This window comes from Oncorhynchus masou, chromosome 18 (assembly GCF_036934945.1).
Source record: "Oncorhynchus masou masou isolate Uvic2021 chromosome 18, UVic_Omas_1.1, whole genome shotgun sequence".
Taxonomy (NCBI): domain Eukaryota; kingdom Metazoa; phylum Chordata; class Actinopteri; order Salmoniformes; family Salmonidae; genus Oncorhynchus; species Oncorhynchus masou.
Window position 1 is genome coordinate 17,822,219 of NC_088229.1, and position 13,977 is coordinate 17,836,195.

Consider the following 13,977-nt stretch of genomic DNA (forward strand, 5'->3'; position numbering starts at 1 on the left):
CCGTCATTGCCAACAAAGGTTATATAACAAAGTATTGAGATAAACTTTTGTTTTTGACCAAATACTTATTTTCCACCATAATTTGCAAATAAATTCATTACAAATCCTACAATGTGATATTCTGGCTTTTTTTTCTTCTCATTTTGTCTGTCATAGTTGAAGTGTACCTATGATGAAAATTACAGGCCTCTCTCATATTTTTAAGTGGGAGAACTTGCACAATTGGTGGCTGACTAAATACTTTTTTGCCCCACTGTATGTAGAGCTGACATTGCTCGTCCAAATATTTATATATTCTTAATTCCAGTCCTTTACTTTAGATTTGTGTATTGTTAGATGTTACTTGTTAGATATTACTGCACTGTTCGAGCTAGAAACACAAGCATTTCGCTACACCTGCAATAACACCTACTAAACAGGTGTATGTGCCCAATAAAATTTTATTTGATTTTATTTGATTTACCCACCAAACAGTGAGAGCGGGGTGCACCAGTCACTCTAAAAAATAAGCTTGTAAGATTATTGCTAATGTTGCTAGCATGTTGTGTGAACAGGTAGAAGCACCTCTATAGTTTGACGTGGGACAGGATGATGGAGAGGAGTCCCTAATCTCTTGTTTTTAAGTCATTGTAGCCCCTGTGCAGTCATCCATGCAAGGTGGGGGAGGCTAATGCAGCTAGGGCCTAGCCCATCCAGAGAGGCAGGGATTCTCATGCTGCAGCTAGAGCTAGGCTAGGGAGAACCTGCGCACTTGCCCACTGTCATGCATCCACCCACGTTTCCTCCTAAAGAATATCCCATCCATCACGGCCCTCCCCTGATGCACCTCACAGACAGAGGATTTACTACCACAACGCTAAATATGGTTAGACATGCAATCGGCGCAACTGGTGCACACTGCACACAACCTGCACTTTAACTTTGTAGATATGTCACACACAAGTTGTTAAGGACATGAGCAAAGTGTAGGTCTATACATATAAACCACAAGAAACATACACTCCACTTTAAATCTTGAGGGGGCAACCAAATTATGAGAAAAAAGAAGAAACCTGGACATTGCTCTTGCTTGTATCACTGCTCTTTTTTAAGCTTTACGTATTGGCCTCAAGACCTTAGTCAGAGCCTTTGCTATCAAATTCTAAAATGATACAACTGTAAAGGATCAAGCGAATTTCAAATCCCACTATGTGTGCGTATGCTGCACGTATACATATTCATATAGCGTAGCCTTCGTGTCATCTTTTCCTTGTTTCCACAAAACAACTGCTACAGTGTCAACACGCCATATACTGTATACATTGAGTGTGCATTCCTTTCCAGTGTACGAGAGCTACTAAAACAGTCAAATGTATTCATGAAATCTCCGAGGGAATAATAATCGTGCTTTGCTCTCAACATTAAAAGTCTAAAAGCTGAAGAGAGTCTGATTGCTGTCACACCTGCTTTGTGTACAAATTGTAGTCTTCACATTGCTCCAGTGGTGGCTCTTTCCCCAGGTATCTGTGGTAGGTAAGAGAAACCATTAAAAAATGTCTCTGGCTCCACATCCATATCAAGCTAAAACCTGAGCTACCAGTATGCCAGACCTGGATTCAAATGTAATTTAAAATCATTTCAAATAATGAATATTAATATATTTAATTCATTAAGTGTTTTTCATTTACAGACAGGAATCACAAAGCTCTGAAAATACTTGACCTGTCCTTGATTGAGCTTGCCAATTGCAACAGAACCAATAGTCCCAACTATGCAGATAATGCCAACCGGGCAGTTCAGACAGGCTAAAACAAACACTAAAAGTATTTGAAAGATTTCAAACACAGTGCCTTGCGAAAGTATTCGGCCCCCTTGAACTTTGCGACCTTTTGCCACATTTCAGGGTTCAAACATAAAGATATAAAACTGTATTTTTTTGTGAAGAATCAACAACAAGTGGGACACAATCATGAAGTGGAACGACATTTATTGGATATTTCAAACTTTTTTAACAAATCAAAAACTGAAAAATTGGGCGTGCCAAATTATTCAGCCCCTTTAATTTCAGTGCAGCAAACTCTCTCCAGAAGTTCAGTGAGGATCTCTGAATGATCCAATGTTGACCTAAATGACTAATGATGATAAATACAATCCACCTGTGTGTAATCAAGTCTCCGTATAAATGCACCTGCACTGTGATAGTCTCAGAGGTCCGTTAAAAGCGCAGAGAGCATCATGAAGAACAAGGAACACACCAGGCAGGTCCGAGATACTGTTGTGAAGAAGTTTAAAGCCGGATTTGGATACAAAAAGATTTCCCAAGCTTTAAACATCCCATGGACCACTGTGCAAGCGATAATATTGAAATGGAAGGAGTATCAGACCACTGCAAATCTACCAAGACCTGGCCGTCCCTCTAAACTTTCAGCTCATACAAGGAGAAGACTGATCAGAGATGCAGCCAAGAGGCCCATGATCACTCTGGATGAACTGCAGAGATCTAGAGCTGAGGTGGGAGACTCTGTCCATAGGACAACAATCAGTCGTATATTGCACAAATCTGGCCTTTATGGAAGAGTGGCAAGAAAGCCATTTCTTAAAGATATCCATAAAAAGTGTTGTTTAAAGTTTGCCACAAGCCACCTGGGAGACACACCAAACATGTGGAAGAAGGTGCTCTGGTCAGATGAAACCAAAATTGAACTTTTTGGCAACAATGCAAAACATTATGTTTGGCGTAAAAGCAACACAGCACATCACCCTGAACACACCATCCCCACTGTCAAACATGGTGGTGGCAGCATCATGGTTTGGGCCTGCTTTTCTTCAGCAGGGACAGGGAAGATGGTTAAAATTGATGGGAAGATGGATGGAGCCAAATACAGGACCATTCTGGAAGAAAACCTGATGGAGTCTGCAAAATACCTGAGACTGGGACGGAGATTTGTCTTCCAACAAGACAATGATCCAAAACATAAAGCAAAATCTACAATGGAATGGTTCAAAAATAAACATATCCAGGTGTTAGAATGGCCAAGTCAAAGTCCAGACCTGAATCCAATCGAGAATCTGTGGAAAGAACTGAAAACTGCTCTTCACAAATGCTCTCCATCCAACCTCACTGAGCTCGAGCTGTTTTGCAAGGAGGAATGGGAAAAAATGTCAGTCTCTCGATGTGCAAAACTGATAGAGACATACCCCAAGCGACTTACAGCTGTAATCGCAGCAAAAGGTGGCGCTACAAAGTATTAACTTAAGGGGGCTGAATAATTTTGCACGCCCAATTTTTCAGTTTTTGATTTGTTAAAAAAGTTTGAAATATCCAATAAATGCTGTTCCACTTCATGATTGTGTCCCACTTGTTGTTGATTCTTCACAAAAAAATACAGTTTTATATATTTATGTTTGAAGCCTGAAATGTGGCAAAAGGTTGCAAAGTTCAAGGGGGCTGTATACTTTCGCAAGGCACTGTAGTATTTGAGCCCAGGTCTGAGTTATGCCCCAGGTAGATAGATACTCATGAGATCTTCTCTTTATGCACTCATTTGTGGTTCCACTCTGCCACATAAATACAGTGCTCATTTATGTTTGGTTTAAGCACTGTCCTTGTGGAAGTACTCTGCTCACTTACTTTATGAGGTACTAAAAACCAGTCGTAAGTAGAAAAGTACAAAATATGAGAAGGGAAAAAAATATATGTACAGTATATATAGGTCATATGACAGGCATATTCAAATGTGAGAACACATGCAAAATTCTCCCACACTTCAACACCTATTAAATGTCTATAGGACTGATGTATTAACACAACAAAGGCTCTAAAAGTAATTCAAGGATTGCCAAGATTTTAACAATCATTAAAATTGTGCTAGGACTAGGTGCACAGATCATCATTTGTTTATGATTAATGCAATGCATTCTACCCCAGACAATTCTTTACATGGGAGACTTAAAATCTCTGGTAGATTGCAGTGAAATCATGTTGCTTTCTTTCAAGAGTCCAATGTGAATCTGATGTAGAGGAACATGACCAGCACATAAAACATAGCAGGCGAGATCAAGGGATTTCGGACAGGAAATCCAAAACCAAACAGAACCTCTCTGATATGTAAAAACAGAAATGTTGTATTTTTGGCACCCAAAATGTAGCTCAAGGGGAATATCGTCCTAGCAGTTTATTTTATTTGTAGATTTCAGATGTAATGACAAAAGACTGTTTATTAGTATTATGGCTGTCTGTCAGGATTTCAATGAGTGCATAAATCAATTGTGTAATGCATTAAGTAAGCAAGGGTCATTAAGACGTGTAATAAAACAAAACATCCCATAAGATAGGCCTCATCCTCACACATTAAGGGTAACCTTGTTCCCACTCGATTTACATTTCCAACTCTGTTCCCAATTTTGTGTGTGTGTATGTGTGCAGCCTGTGTGTGTGTGCTTGTGGGCCTAGGGTTTCCTGTGGGATGGGTCCAGTCCCCTGTGTGTTGGGCTATCCAAACGGTCCCGAATCACTCCTTCATTAAGCATGGTGTTCGGATGAGAGAGGGGAAACTCAAGTCTCCCCCAGGGCACTGCTTAACCATTACTCAACACGCTATGCGTGATGTTTGACTTGACTGCCTCCATTACTGCCATGACTGACTGAGCACTTTGCTGCTCCACACTGACAGATTTCACTGCACTTTGGAAAGGAGTGAAATAAGTGGCAAATTGATATATTGTTTCCGTAGTTCTGCCCTCACACTGTATTTATTGTGCTAGCCAGTGAAATCATGATAGATTGGATCGTGGATGATGACCCATCTATGCTATGACAAAGGGTAGAAGAAAAACTTGTCTAGTGCTGTGAGAGATTTTGAGAAACATAATGTTATTTTGGTGCAAAAAGTTACTGCTTGGTATCACCTCACCAGATTTCACTCAGTGCAACACTCCACACCTCAACTGTGATCAATTTCAAATGGAAAATCTCTGAAGGAATGTAGTCTGCTGCACCCTGCCAACAGCTCTCACTGGGGTTGGGCCAGATGCAAAATGAATGCCATCATAAGAAGACTTTCCACTGAATGAGAGAAAAGAAAAACATGCAAATGTATAAACGGTTTGGCTTGTTTGAAGATACAAGGTGGTGTTCTCCTGCCATCATAATGTAATTCTAATAAACAGGTTGTTTTCTCCAAGACATTACAGGTACAGATGTGAGCATGAAGTGAAACTTGAACAAACCATAATAACTGCATTAAATTAAATAAAGGATCCAAGCACCGCTTGCAGCTGGCATAATAAATATCATTAGTTTTTTACTGGACACATTTTCAGTGAACTCCGGATGATCGGCAGACTCAGTAGCCTCGGTTTTTCTAATGACTGCCTTGCCTGGTTCACCAACTACTTTGCAGACAGAGTTCAGTGTGTCAAATCGGAGGGCATGTTGTCCGGTCCTCTGGCAGTCTCTATGGGGGTGCCACAGGGTTCAATTCTCGGGCCGACTCTTTTCTCTGTATATATCAATGATGTTGCTCTTGCTGCGGGCGATTCCCTGATCCACCTCTACGCAGACGACACCATTCTGTATACTTCTGGCCCTTCCTTGGACAGTGTGCTATCTAACCTCCAAACGAGCTTCAATGCCATACAATACTCCTTCCGTGGCCTCCAACTGCTCTTAAACGCTATTAGAACCAAATGCATGCTTTTCAACCGTTCGCTGCCTGCACCCGCACGCCTGACTAGCATCACCACCCTGGATGGTTCTGACCTAGAATATGTGGAAATCTATAAGTACCTAGGTGTCTGGCTAGACTGTAAACTCTCCTTCCAGACTCATATCAAACATCTCCAATCTAAAATCAAATCTAGAGTCGGCATTCTATTTCGCAACAAAGCCTCCTTCACTCACGCTGCAAAACTTACCCTAGTAAAACTGACTATCCTACCGATCCTCGACTTCGGCGATGTCATCTACAAAATAGCTTCCAATACTCTACTCAGCACACTGGATGCAGTTTATCACAGTGCCATCCGTTTTGTTACTAAAGCACCTTACACCACCCACCACTGCAACCTGTATGCCCTTGTCGGCTGGCCCTCGCTACATATTCGTCGCCAGACCCACTGGCTCCAGGTCATCTACAAGTCCATGCTAGGTAAAGCTCCGCCTTATCTCAGTTCACTGGTCACGATGGCAACACTCACCCGTAGCACGCGCTCCAGCAGGTGTATCTCACTGATCATCCCGAAAGCCAACACCTCATTTGGCAGCCTTTCCTTCCAATTCTCTGCTGACTGTGACTGGAACGAATTGCAAAAATCACTGAAGTTGGATACTTTTATCTCCCTCACCAACTTTAAACATCTGCTATCTGAGCAGCTAACCGATCGCTGCAGCTGCACATAGTCCATCGGTAAATAGCCCACCCAATTTACCTACCTCATCCCCATACTGTTTTTATTTATTTACTTTTCTGCTCTTTTGCACACCAGTATCTCTACCTGCACATGACCATCTGATCATTTATCACTCCAGTGTTCATCTGCTAAATTGTAATTGTTCGCCTACCTCCTCATGCCTTTTGCACACAATGTATATAGACTCTTTTTTCCCTACTGTGTTATTGACTTGTTTATTGTTTACTCCATGTGTAACTCTGTGTTGTTGTCTGTTCACACTGTGTAAAATAAAGGTGAAATAAAAAACATTTAAAAAAATGATATAGCATAACATTTTGCTGATGCATTGTCCATACAAAATGCACAAAAGATGTGCTCAAGTTCCGTAGCCTAAAGGAGTGTTATGTAGCCTACACGAGTCTTGTTGTCCAAGTTTGAACATCTCCACTTTTAATCTTAGATGTAAAGTCTAAAGCCCAGGGTCCTCAACTAGAGGTGACAGTATTTGGCCGAGACACTATCTGGCATAACACAGGGTCTTAGGAGTGATTATGTCATTACCCTTAGATTGTGGGAGACAAGATGAGAAAAATGTAAGTGGGGGGGCACAGGGGGATAATCCTTGTTGAGGTGTCCTCTTTCAGAACCCTTTCTATAGGGCTTTGTGAAGGGCTTACACGGCACGCTGCACCAGTTTTTTGGGGCCGCAACGCCCCTATCGGATGTCCCAGACACAGCGGAGTCAGACTGGCCCTGTGAATGACAGAATCAATGGGCTGGGAACAGCAATGCCAAAGCTCTTTAAATATATGCCCACCTATCTTTCCCAGGAATTACATCATGGCAGTCTGCCTGTGGCCTGTTGCTGGACCATGGGGGAGATGCAAGGGACGAATGGGGGCTTTGGAGATAGAGACACCCTGGGCTCGGTGAGATAGATGGGACAGAGAACAGAACAGATATATCCCAGTGGGGTGCAGTAGTCCTCAGTTTTCAGGTCATGCTTCATAGCCTTCTGCTTTTACAGGGCAAAACAAGTCAAATAAACACAGCCAGTTCACAATGAGACAGGCTAGGGCTGAATAATGTGTTCTTCTTCTTCTTCTTGAGAATACAGAAACAAGACCTCACTCTATGGCAAATAGAACAGAGCAGAGGCAAACTGGTAGATCTTGGACAGGGAGGGAGGGCTGGTATTGAGTGGATGGGGCAGCGAGGGTTATTTGAGAATGCCAACACAATGGGTGGGCTAAAAGCAAAACAAATACCTCATTGGAAACCCCTGGAAATATGCAATACCAGCCATAAACCAATAAATAAGAATGTGAAAGGTCAAATGCTGTTTTTGGACATGGAAACAATATTTTTTCAACTATTTCATCAGTTTATTTCAAAGCTATTTATATATTATACTTGGGTGTAAAACTCTACTTTTCTATCTGTTTGCCAAATCATTAAGCCTTTTAAACTACCGAATTACTGTCCATATTTGATCTTTAAATAAATACTTTGGCTACACATTTAGAGAATGTAGCCTACACTGTCACATTTTCTTTTCCCTAATTAATGATGATCCAAACCCTCTTGAGTGCTGATTTGTCAATAAACAGTCCTTAAAACTGATAAGCTGGGGAATTGGTGCTTGCCCCCTGCAGTGAGGACTAATTGATGCATTGATCAGCCTTTAAATGTCCACATACCACACATTCTTCAGGAAGGCATCCATTTAGGGTTTCACACATTTGAGACACTTCACTTTCTCAGGCTTGACCCAGTAGGGCACACCTCTTCTATGCTGGCAATTGCCCACATCACTACACTCATTCTCTCTATGGAACACTCTACAGAACACTCTATAGAACATTTTGTTACTCTACACTGCACCTTAGAAACTGCACCTTAGAGTCATTCAACACTGGTCACTTTAGTCATGTTTACGTAATGTTAATTGATCTGAAAATGTTTCTGGAGTTAGAAACAGATAAGATATTAGCATTCCTGCAATATTATTTTCTTTAAATGTAAATTGATCTCAGAGAAATTAAGATAATTGATTACTCAGTCTATATGTGCATACTGTAATCTCCACATAGCTCATCTCCTATATAACTACTGTTGTAAATACCTTTTCCTACTTATACAATATATTGTCAACACTGTCAATACACACCACTTATTAATATTCAGGACTCTAACATTGTTCATTCTGATATTTCATAATTTCTTGTTTTTTCTTCTTTTTGTATTAGTATTGTACTGTTAGACACTTACTACACTGCTGGAGCTAGAAACACAAGCATTTTGCTGCACCTGCTTCAACATTTGCTAATCTGTGTATGCAATAAATAAACGTTGATTTGACATGGATTATACATTCATAAAGCCCGAATGAAGTCCAATTATACATGAATCAAGTCCAAATAATGCTGTTGGAGCATGTCATCTGCCAGCACCAGCCAGTGAAATCCATAATATAACAAGTTAATTATCACTCCTTAAACTGAGGGGGAAGACATTCCAGCTCAGGTATTTGCCTCAGAATAGATTCCAAGGTTAATCAGATGATTTAACAAAGGATTTAGCACTAGGAACAAAAGCAATTCTCTTTAATATCTGCTAAATATGTGTATGTGACCAACAACATTTTATTCTATTTTATGTTGTTTCAATTTTGGTAGCACTACTGCAATTGTATTTTCTATTAAATCTGTACTTTGATAATTATCAGATCAGGTCATCAAAATCAAGTTACAATCAAATTCCAATGATAAAGTGAATAACATATTCCACATACTAATCATAATCATTCTTCCTATGTTCAGCACTTGTATGATCAGAATAAATATGCACATTTCAGCCATAAGGTTTGAAATACACCAGTGGGTCTACAGAGCAGAGAGGGCTTGGGACTATAGGGTTCTATCTGCATTTTTATCGAAATGTAGTGATTGACATAGCCTTGTACTGTTCAATGTTCTCTACCTATATAGTACTATAAATACCCTAATTCATGTTGTTAAGTTAAAAGAAATTCTAGATAAAAATTTCTGACACCATTCAAACCAATGAGGGTTTTTATCTTTAATTATCTCAGAATCATATTTTTTTACAGATCGAACCTTATAGTCCTAAGCTTCTTAGAGGTTGGAGGTAGCCACTGGTGAATTGAAGATCACATTTTAGTTTCAAATCAAGCATTACCTTGGTGCTCTCTCCCACCTCTTCGCTGTTGGAGAGAGTAGTGTTGTACGCCTCTGTGTGCTGTGGGGGGGTCTCTTTCGGCCTCTTCCTCTCCTTCTTGGCGTCCACCCCTTCCAGCAGGACACACTGGGTCCAGAACACCGCAGCCAGCACAACCAGTGGTCCACACCACATCTTAAACACAAACTGAATCAACCCAAATATCCCTGGAACCGTGTGAAGAAGCCTCTTTGGACAACTGGCCCAATGGTCTGTCCAAACTGTCCAACGATTGGAAAGAATAAAGCTATTGCCCGATTACAAAAATGAAAGGACCCTAAACAGGATGATAAGAGTGCAAACTGGAGGACTGCAACGACTATGAGGGCTGAAGGACTCCTGGTTTGGCTGCCTGCTGCTCTCTTCCCGATGAGCTTTGAGCCTGGCAGCAGAGTGTTGCTGGAGCACAGCTAACTCTAGCCAGAAAGCCAAGCAGCTTACTCAACTATGAAATGTGTCAAGTGAAATGATCCCGGCAAATGACAAATTGACGTAGATCTGACAGCAAATAAACCCATTAGTGGGATTTTTCATGCTTTCTGCTCAGTGTGTGTGTGGGGGGGGGCCTTAGATAGGAGTGGATGGTAGAGTTCTCTATCCCCCTCTTCCTTGCTCTTTTGCTCACACTAAGCAATGGATCCTCCTCATAGTTTTCCGATAGTTGGGTGCAGTGGAAGTCTCATAAGAGTTTGTATTTTCTTCAGAGAATGCTGCTTGGCATTCAAGCCCTCAGTCCACCTCACACATGTTTCCCACAGGACTCGCCATAGAATAAAAAGGGGAGTTGGAGATGGTCCAATTTTCTTAGCCTTTGGTCCTCCTTGTATTATTTTCTCCTTGAATGGTATACAATTGGTCCCCCGCAGCAGAAGCTCTGGAAAGAAAACTTCAAAGTGGTGTAAAATACACTTTAAGGGGTATTAGCAACACGGTCTCCTCTGTCCAGTACACCCAGCTGTACATAAATCACTACTGTCCATTCATCAACCCAGTCCGTCTGCTCTGGGGTGACAAAATCATGTGCAGTTTCACCGCAGAGAGCACTGTGTTTGTGTCTGTGTGTGTGGTAGGTCCCTGTTGCTTGCTTGCTTCACCACACTGTCTCGCTCTCTATCCCTATCTTCTACTTCTTTTATGTTGCTCTCTCTCTCTCTGTGACTGAGCTTACAGGAAGGCTCAAAGTGGAGTTTTATCATTATTCTCCCTCTCCCTTTCTCTTTTTCCTTCCCCTAGCTGCCTCTATTTTTCTCATCAGTGAATTGGCAACTCCACTGTTTTGTTCAGTCTCTGTTTTATCTCATAGATGAAATGGTTAACTCCTTTTTTGAAAACTGAGGAGGTTCTTTGGCCAATATGTGTGTGTGTGTGTGTGTGTTTTTTAGTATATTTTTATTCAAATTTTACCTCAGTATAGCCCTGTGTTTGGATCTAATTCATATTGTGGAATTGATGTACGTACCTTCAGAAAAAAAGACCCTCAGGCACTCTCTTGTGTAATCTGTTGTTTGACAAATTGCCAAGGAATGAATTCTGACTGTCCCATGTGGTGGGACACATAGTTGGTGTACCTGTCCTCATGTTTCCAAAAAGTGTTGAAATAGGATCTGCTTTTACAAGGAGTCGCCTCCAACAATTGCTTGTCTGAAATATACTGGGATGTATTGTTCCTCACTTAAATGTAATTGCCACATAAATATATACAGTATATTAAAAGTAAGACATGGTTTATAGTAAATGTCTTGATGCAGATCCCTTTTTTGAGTACATTTACGTGGAAACCATTGCAGAAAAAGGCTATAAAACTTGCCTCTTGAAAGCAATGTTATATGTTTTCAAAATAAATGTATCTTTATATGTCAAGAGCAGACATGTTTTTATTTATTTTTTATAAATTAAGCATAGGATGTTGGCTATGCAGTTAAGAGTTAGGGTGTAGGCTAAAGTATACATTTAGCCGTTTGTGCACTTTACAGAGAAACATTTAAGAAAATAAAACCAAAGGAAGGTTGGATTTAAAGCCTGCCTCAATAAAGTTGCACAGCGATGTAGGCTACATACTGTACCTTAGAGGTGATGGATGATTATGGATCCACATCATTGACACTGTGAAGAAATATTACTTGTGAACAGTGCCATCCAGAGGTGAATCAATGCATGGATAGTGCACCACCCATTCTTCCCTAAAAAAAGTACTGTCAGAATATTCGATAAGCACTGCAGATACATGATATAAATTAATGTATTTCATGTGATAATGTCAGTGGTGGAAAGAACTTAAGTAAAAATACTTAAAATTACTACTTACGTTGTTTTGGGGGGTATCTGTACTTTACTATTTATATTTTTGAAAACTATTACTTCACCACATTCCTAAAGAAAATAATGTACTTTTTACTCCATATATTTTGAATGCTTAGCAGGACAGAAATATGGTCCAATTTACGTACTTATCAAGAGAACCACTCCGGTCATCCCCACTGCCTCTAATCTGGCGGACTCACTAAACACACATTTCATTTGTAAATTATGTCGGAGTGTGCCCCTGGCTATCCGTAAACTTCAAAAACAAGAAAATGGTGCTGTCTGGTTTGCTTAATATAAGGACTTTTAAATTATTTATACTTGCACTTTTACTTTTGATACTTAAGTATATTTTAGCAATTACATTTACGTTGATATTTGAGTGTATTTAAAACCAAATCGTTTTTTACTTTTACTCAAGTACTATTTATTGTGCTGGGTGACTTTAAATTTTACTTGAGTCATTTTCTATTGAGATATCTTTACTTAAGTATGTCAATTGGGTACTTTTTCCACCACTGGAAAATGTGATCTGGTGCATGTTACAATTTTGTTAGTGACACACTTGCATATATATATATATGTGTGTGGCTTTAAATGTGACACTTCCCAAAACCCCCACTAGTGGTCAGTCTATCTAAAGATTGTTGCTTTTTGAGAGAGCTATGTAGGCTGGGTGCGCTCGTTTTGCACCACCCGGTGCCTCGAATGTGTGGAAATGGTCCAAATGTGCAAACTCTGCTTACCCGGGGTATCGGGGCGATGCAAAACAAACACAGCCATTTTCACCAGGAAAGAGAAAACCACCGCCAGAAAAACGTAGCAGTTTTTTTGCTGAAACCAGAAATTCCACAACTCACATAGCTAGCTAATCAAACATTTGGCTTGCTGTGTCTGTGGTAGTGACGCCAACCCACAGTCCACGTGGTAATATCTGTGGGTCGGATGGGTTTAGAGTCATTAAATACTGTGTGGCTGAAGGGCAGGTGTGTGGAGTGCGGGTTGAATAAAGAGAAACAATACCTTTAAAAATATTCAGAAATGTAATATAATAAGACAAAAGCTGCAAAAGGAGAGTTGAAAATAAAGAGAAGGGAGGGCCAGAAAAGTTAAGTTTGGTAAAGATTTGGTGAAGTGGTAGATGATGATAGCAGTGTTGTTATGTGTCACGATTGTGAGACTCTATACAAATTTGACAGACAAGATGGGACTTCAAACAGGCCTATGGCATGTCAAGGGATCTGTGGCCTACTGTTTAGATGGGTTTAACTGAAATTGAAATCTGGACATTGACTAACCAGAATAACATACTGTTTTGGCAAACTCCAAGACCTCTGATAATACTAGTCACGTGCAAATCGACATCCCTGTGTTTTGAGAGAAATGTATGTTTGACAGGTGTTGCATGCGGTTTGAGCAAAAAAATTATAACTGATACGATAAATTTAACAAAGGGTCTACATGTATCAACTTTCACAGTGAATGCTTTTGTTTATATGTTTTGTGCGAATTGAACATTGCCAAATGCATAATTTATTTAACCTATTTCATGCAACCCTTGCTGTTAATAGATCACAACGCAGCATACAACTGAGCTAAACGTTTGGAACAAGTTCACTTACTCATCCATAGCCTAAAAACACATATTAAAAGTGCAAGTTATCTTTTTTAGCTCAGGCTGGGGGACATTTAGGACGTATTCTACTGCTGATCGCAAAAATATCCGAATGATTATGATCACACTTCCTCAATTCAAATATTATGGGGGTGTGGTATATGGCCAATATACCACACGGCTAAGGACTGTTCGTTGTGGAGTGCCTGGACATAGCCCTTAGCCGTGGTATATTGGCAATATACCACAAACCCTCAAGGTGCCTTACTGCTATTAAAAACGTATTATCAACATAATTAGAAAAGTAAAAATACATGTTTTGCCATAGCCATGGTATATGCTATATGATCTGATATACCATGGCTGTTCAGGGCTCGAACCACCAAGTTTATAATAAGGCTTAGAAACCAAACTAGAGTTAGCAGTGTAGCCTGTTATAGCCTGGACTT

At 40.2% G+C, this 13,977-nt stretch overlaps 1 protein-coding gene across 2 annotated transcripts in view; it reads right to left on the minus strand.

Moving 5' to 3' along the window:
- Positions 1–10,854, minus strand: part of LOC135504119 (adipolin-like) — a 28,348-nt gene extending 17,494 nt beyond the window's left edge. For both annotated transcript variants that reach the window (XM_064922417.1, XM_064922416.1), the window contains exon 1: positions 9,574–10,854. In XM_064922417.1, coding sequence (XP_064778489.1) covers positions 9,574–9,747 — 174 coding nt within the window. In that variant the 5' untranslated portion in view covers positions 9,748–10,854. The remainder of the gene's footprint in view (positions 1–9,573) is intronic.
- Between the last annotated feature and the right edge of the window lie 3,123 nt (positions 10,855–13,977).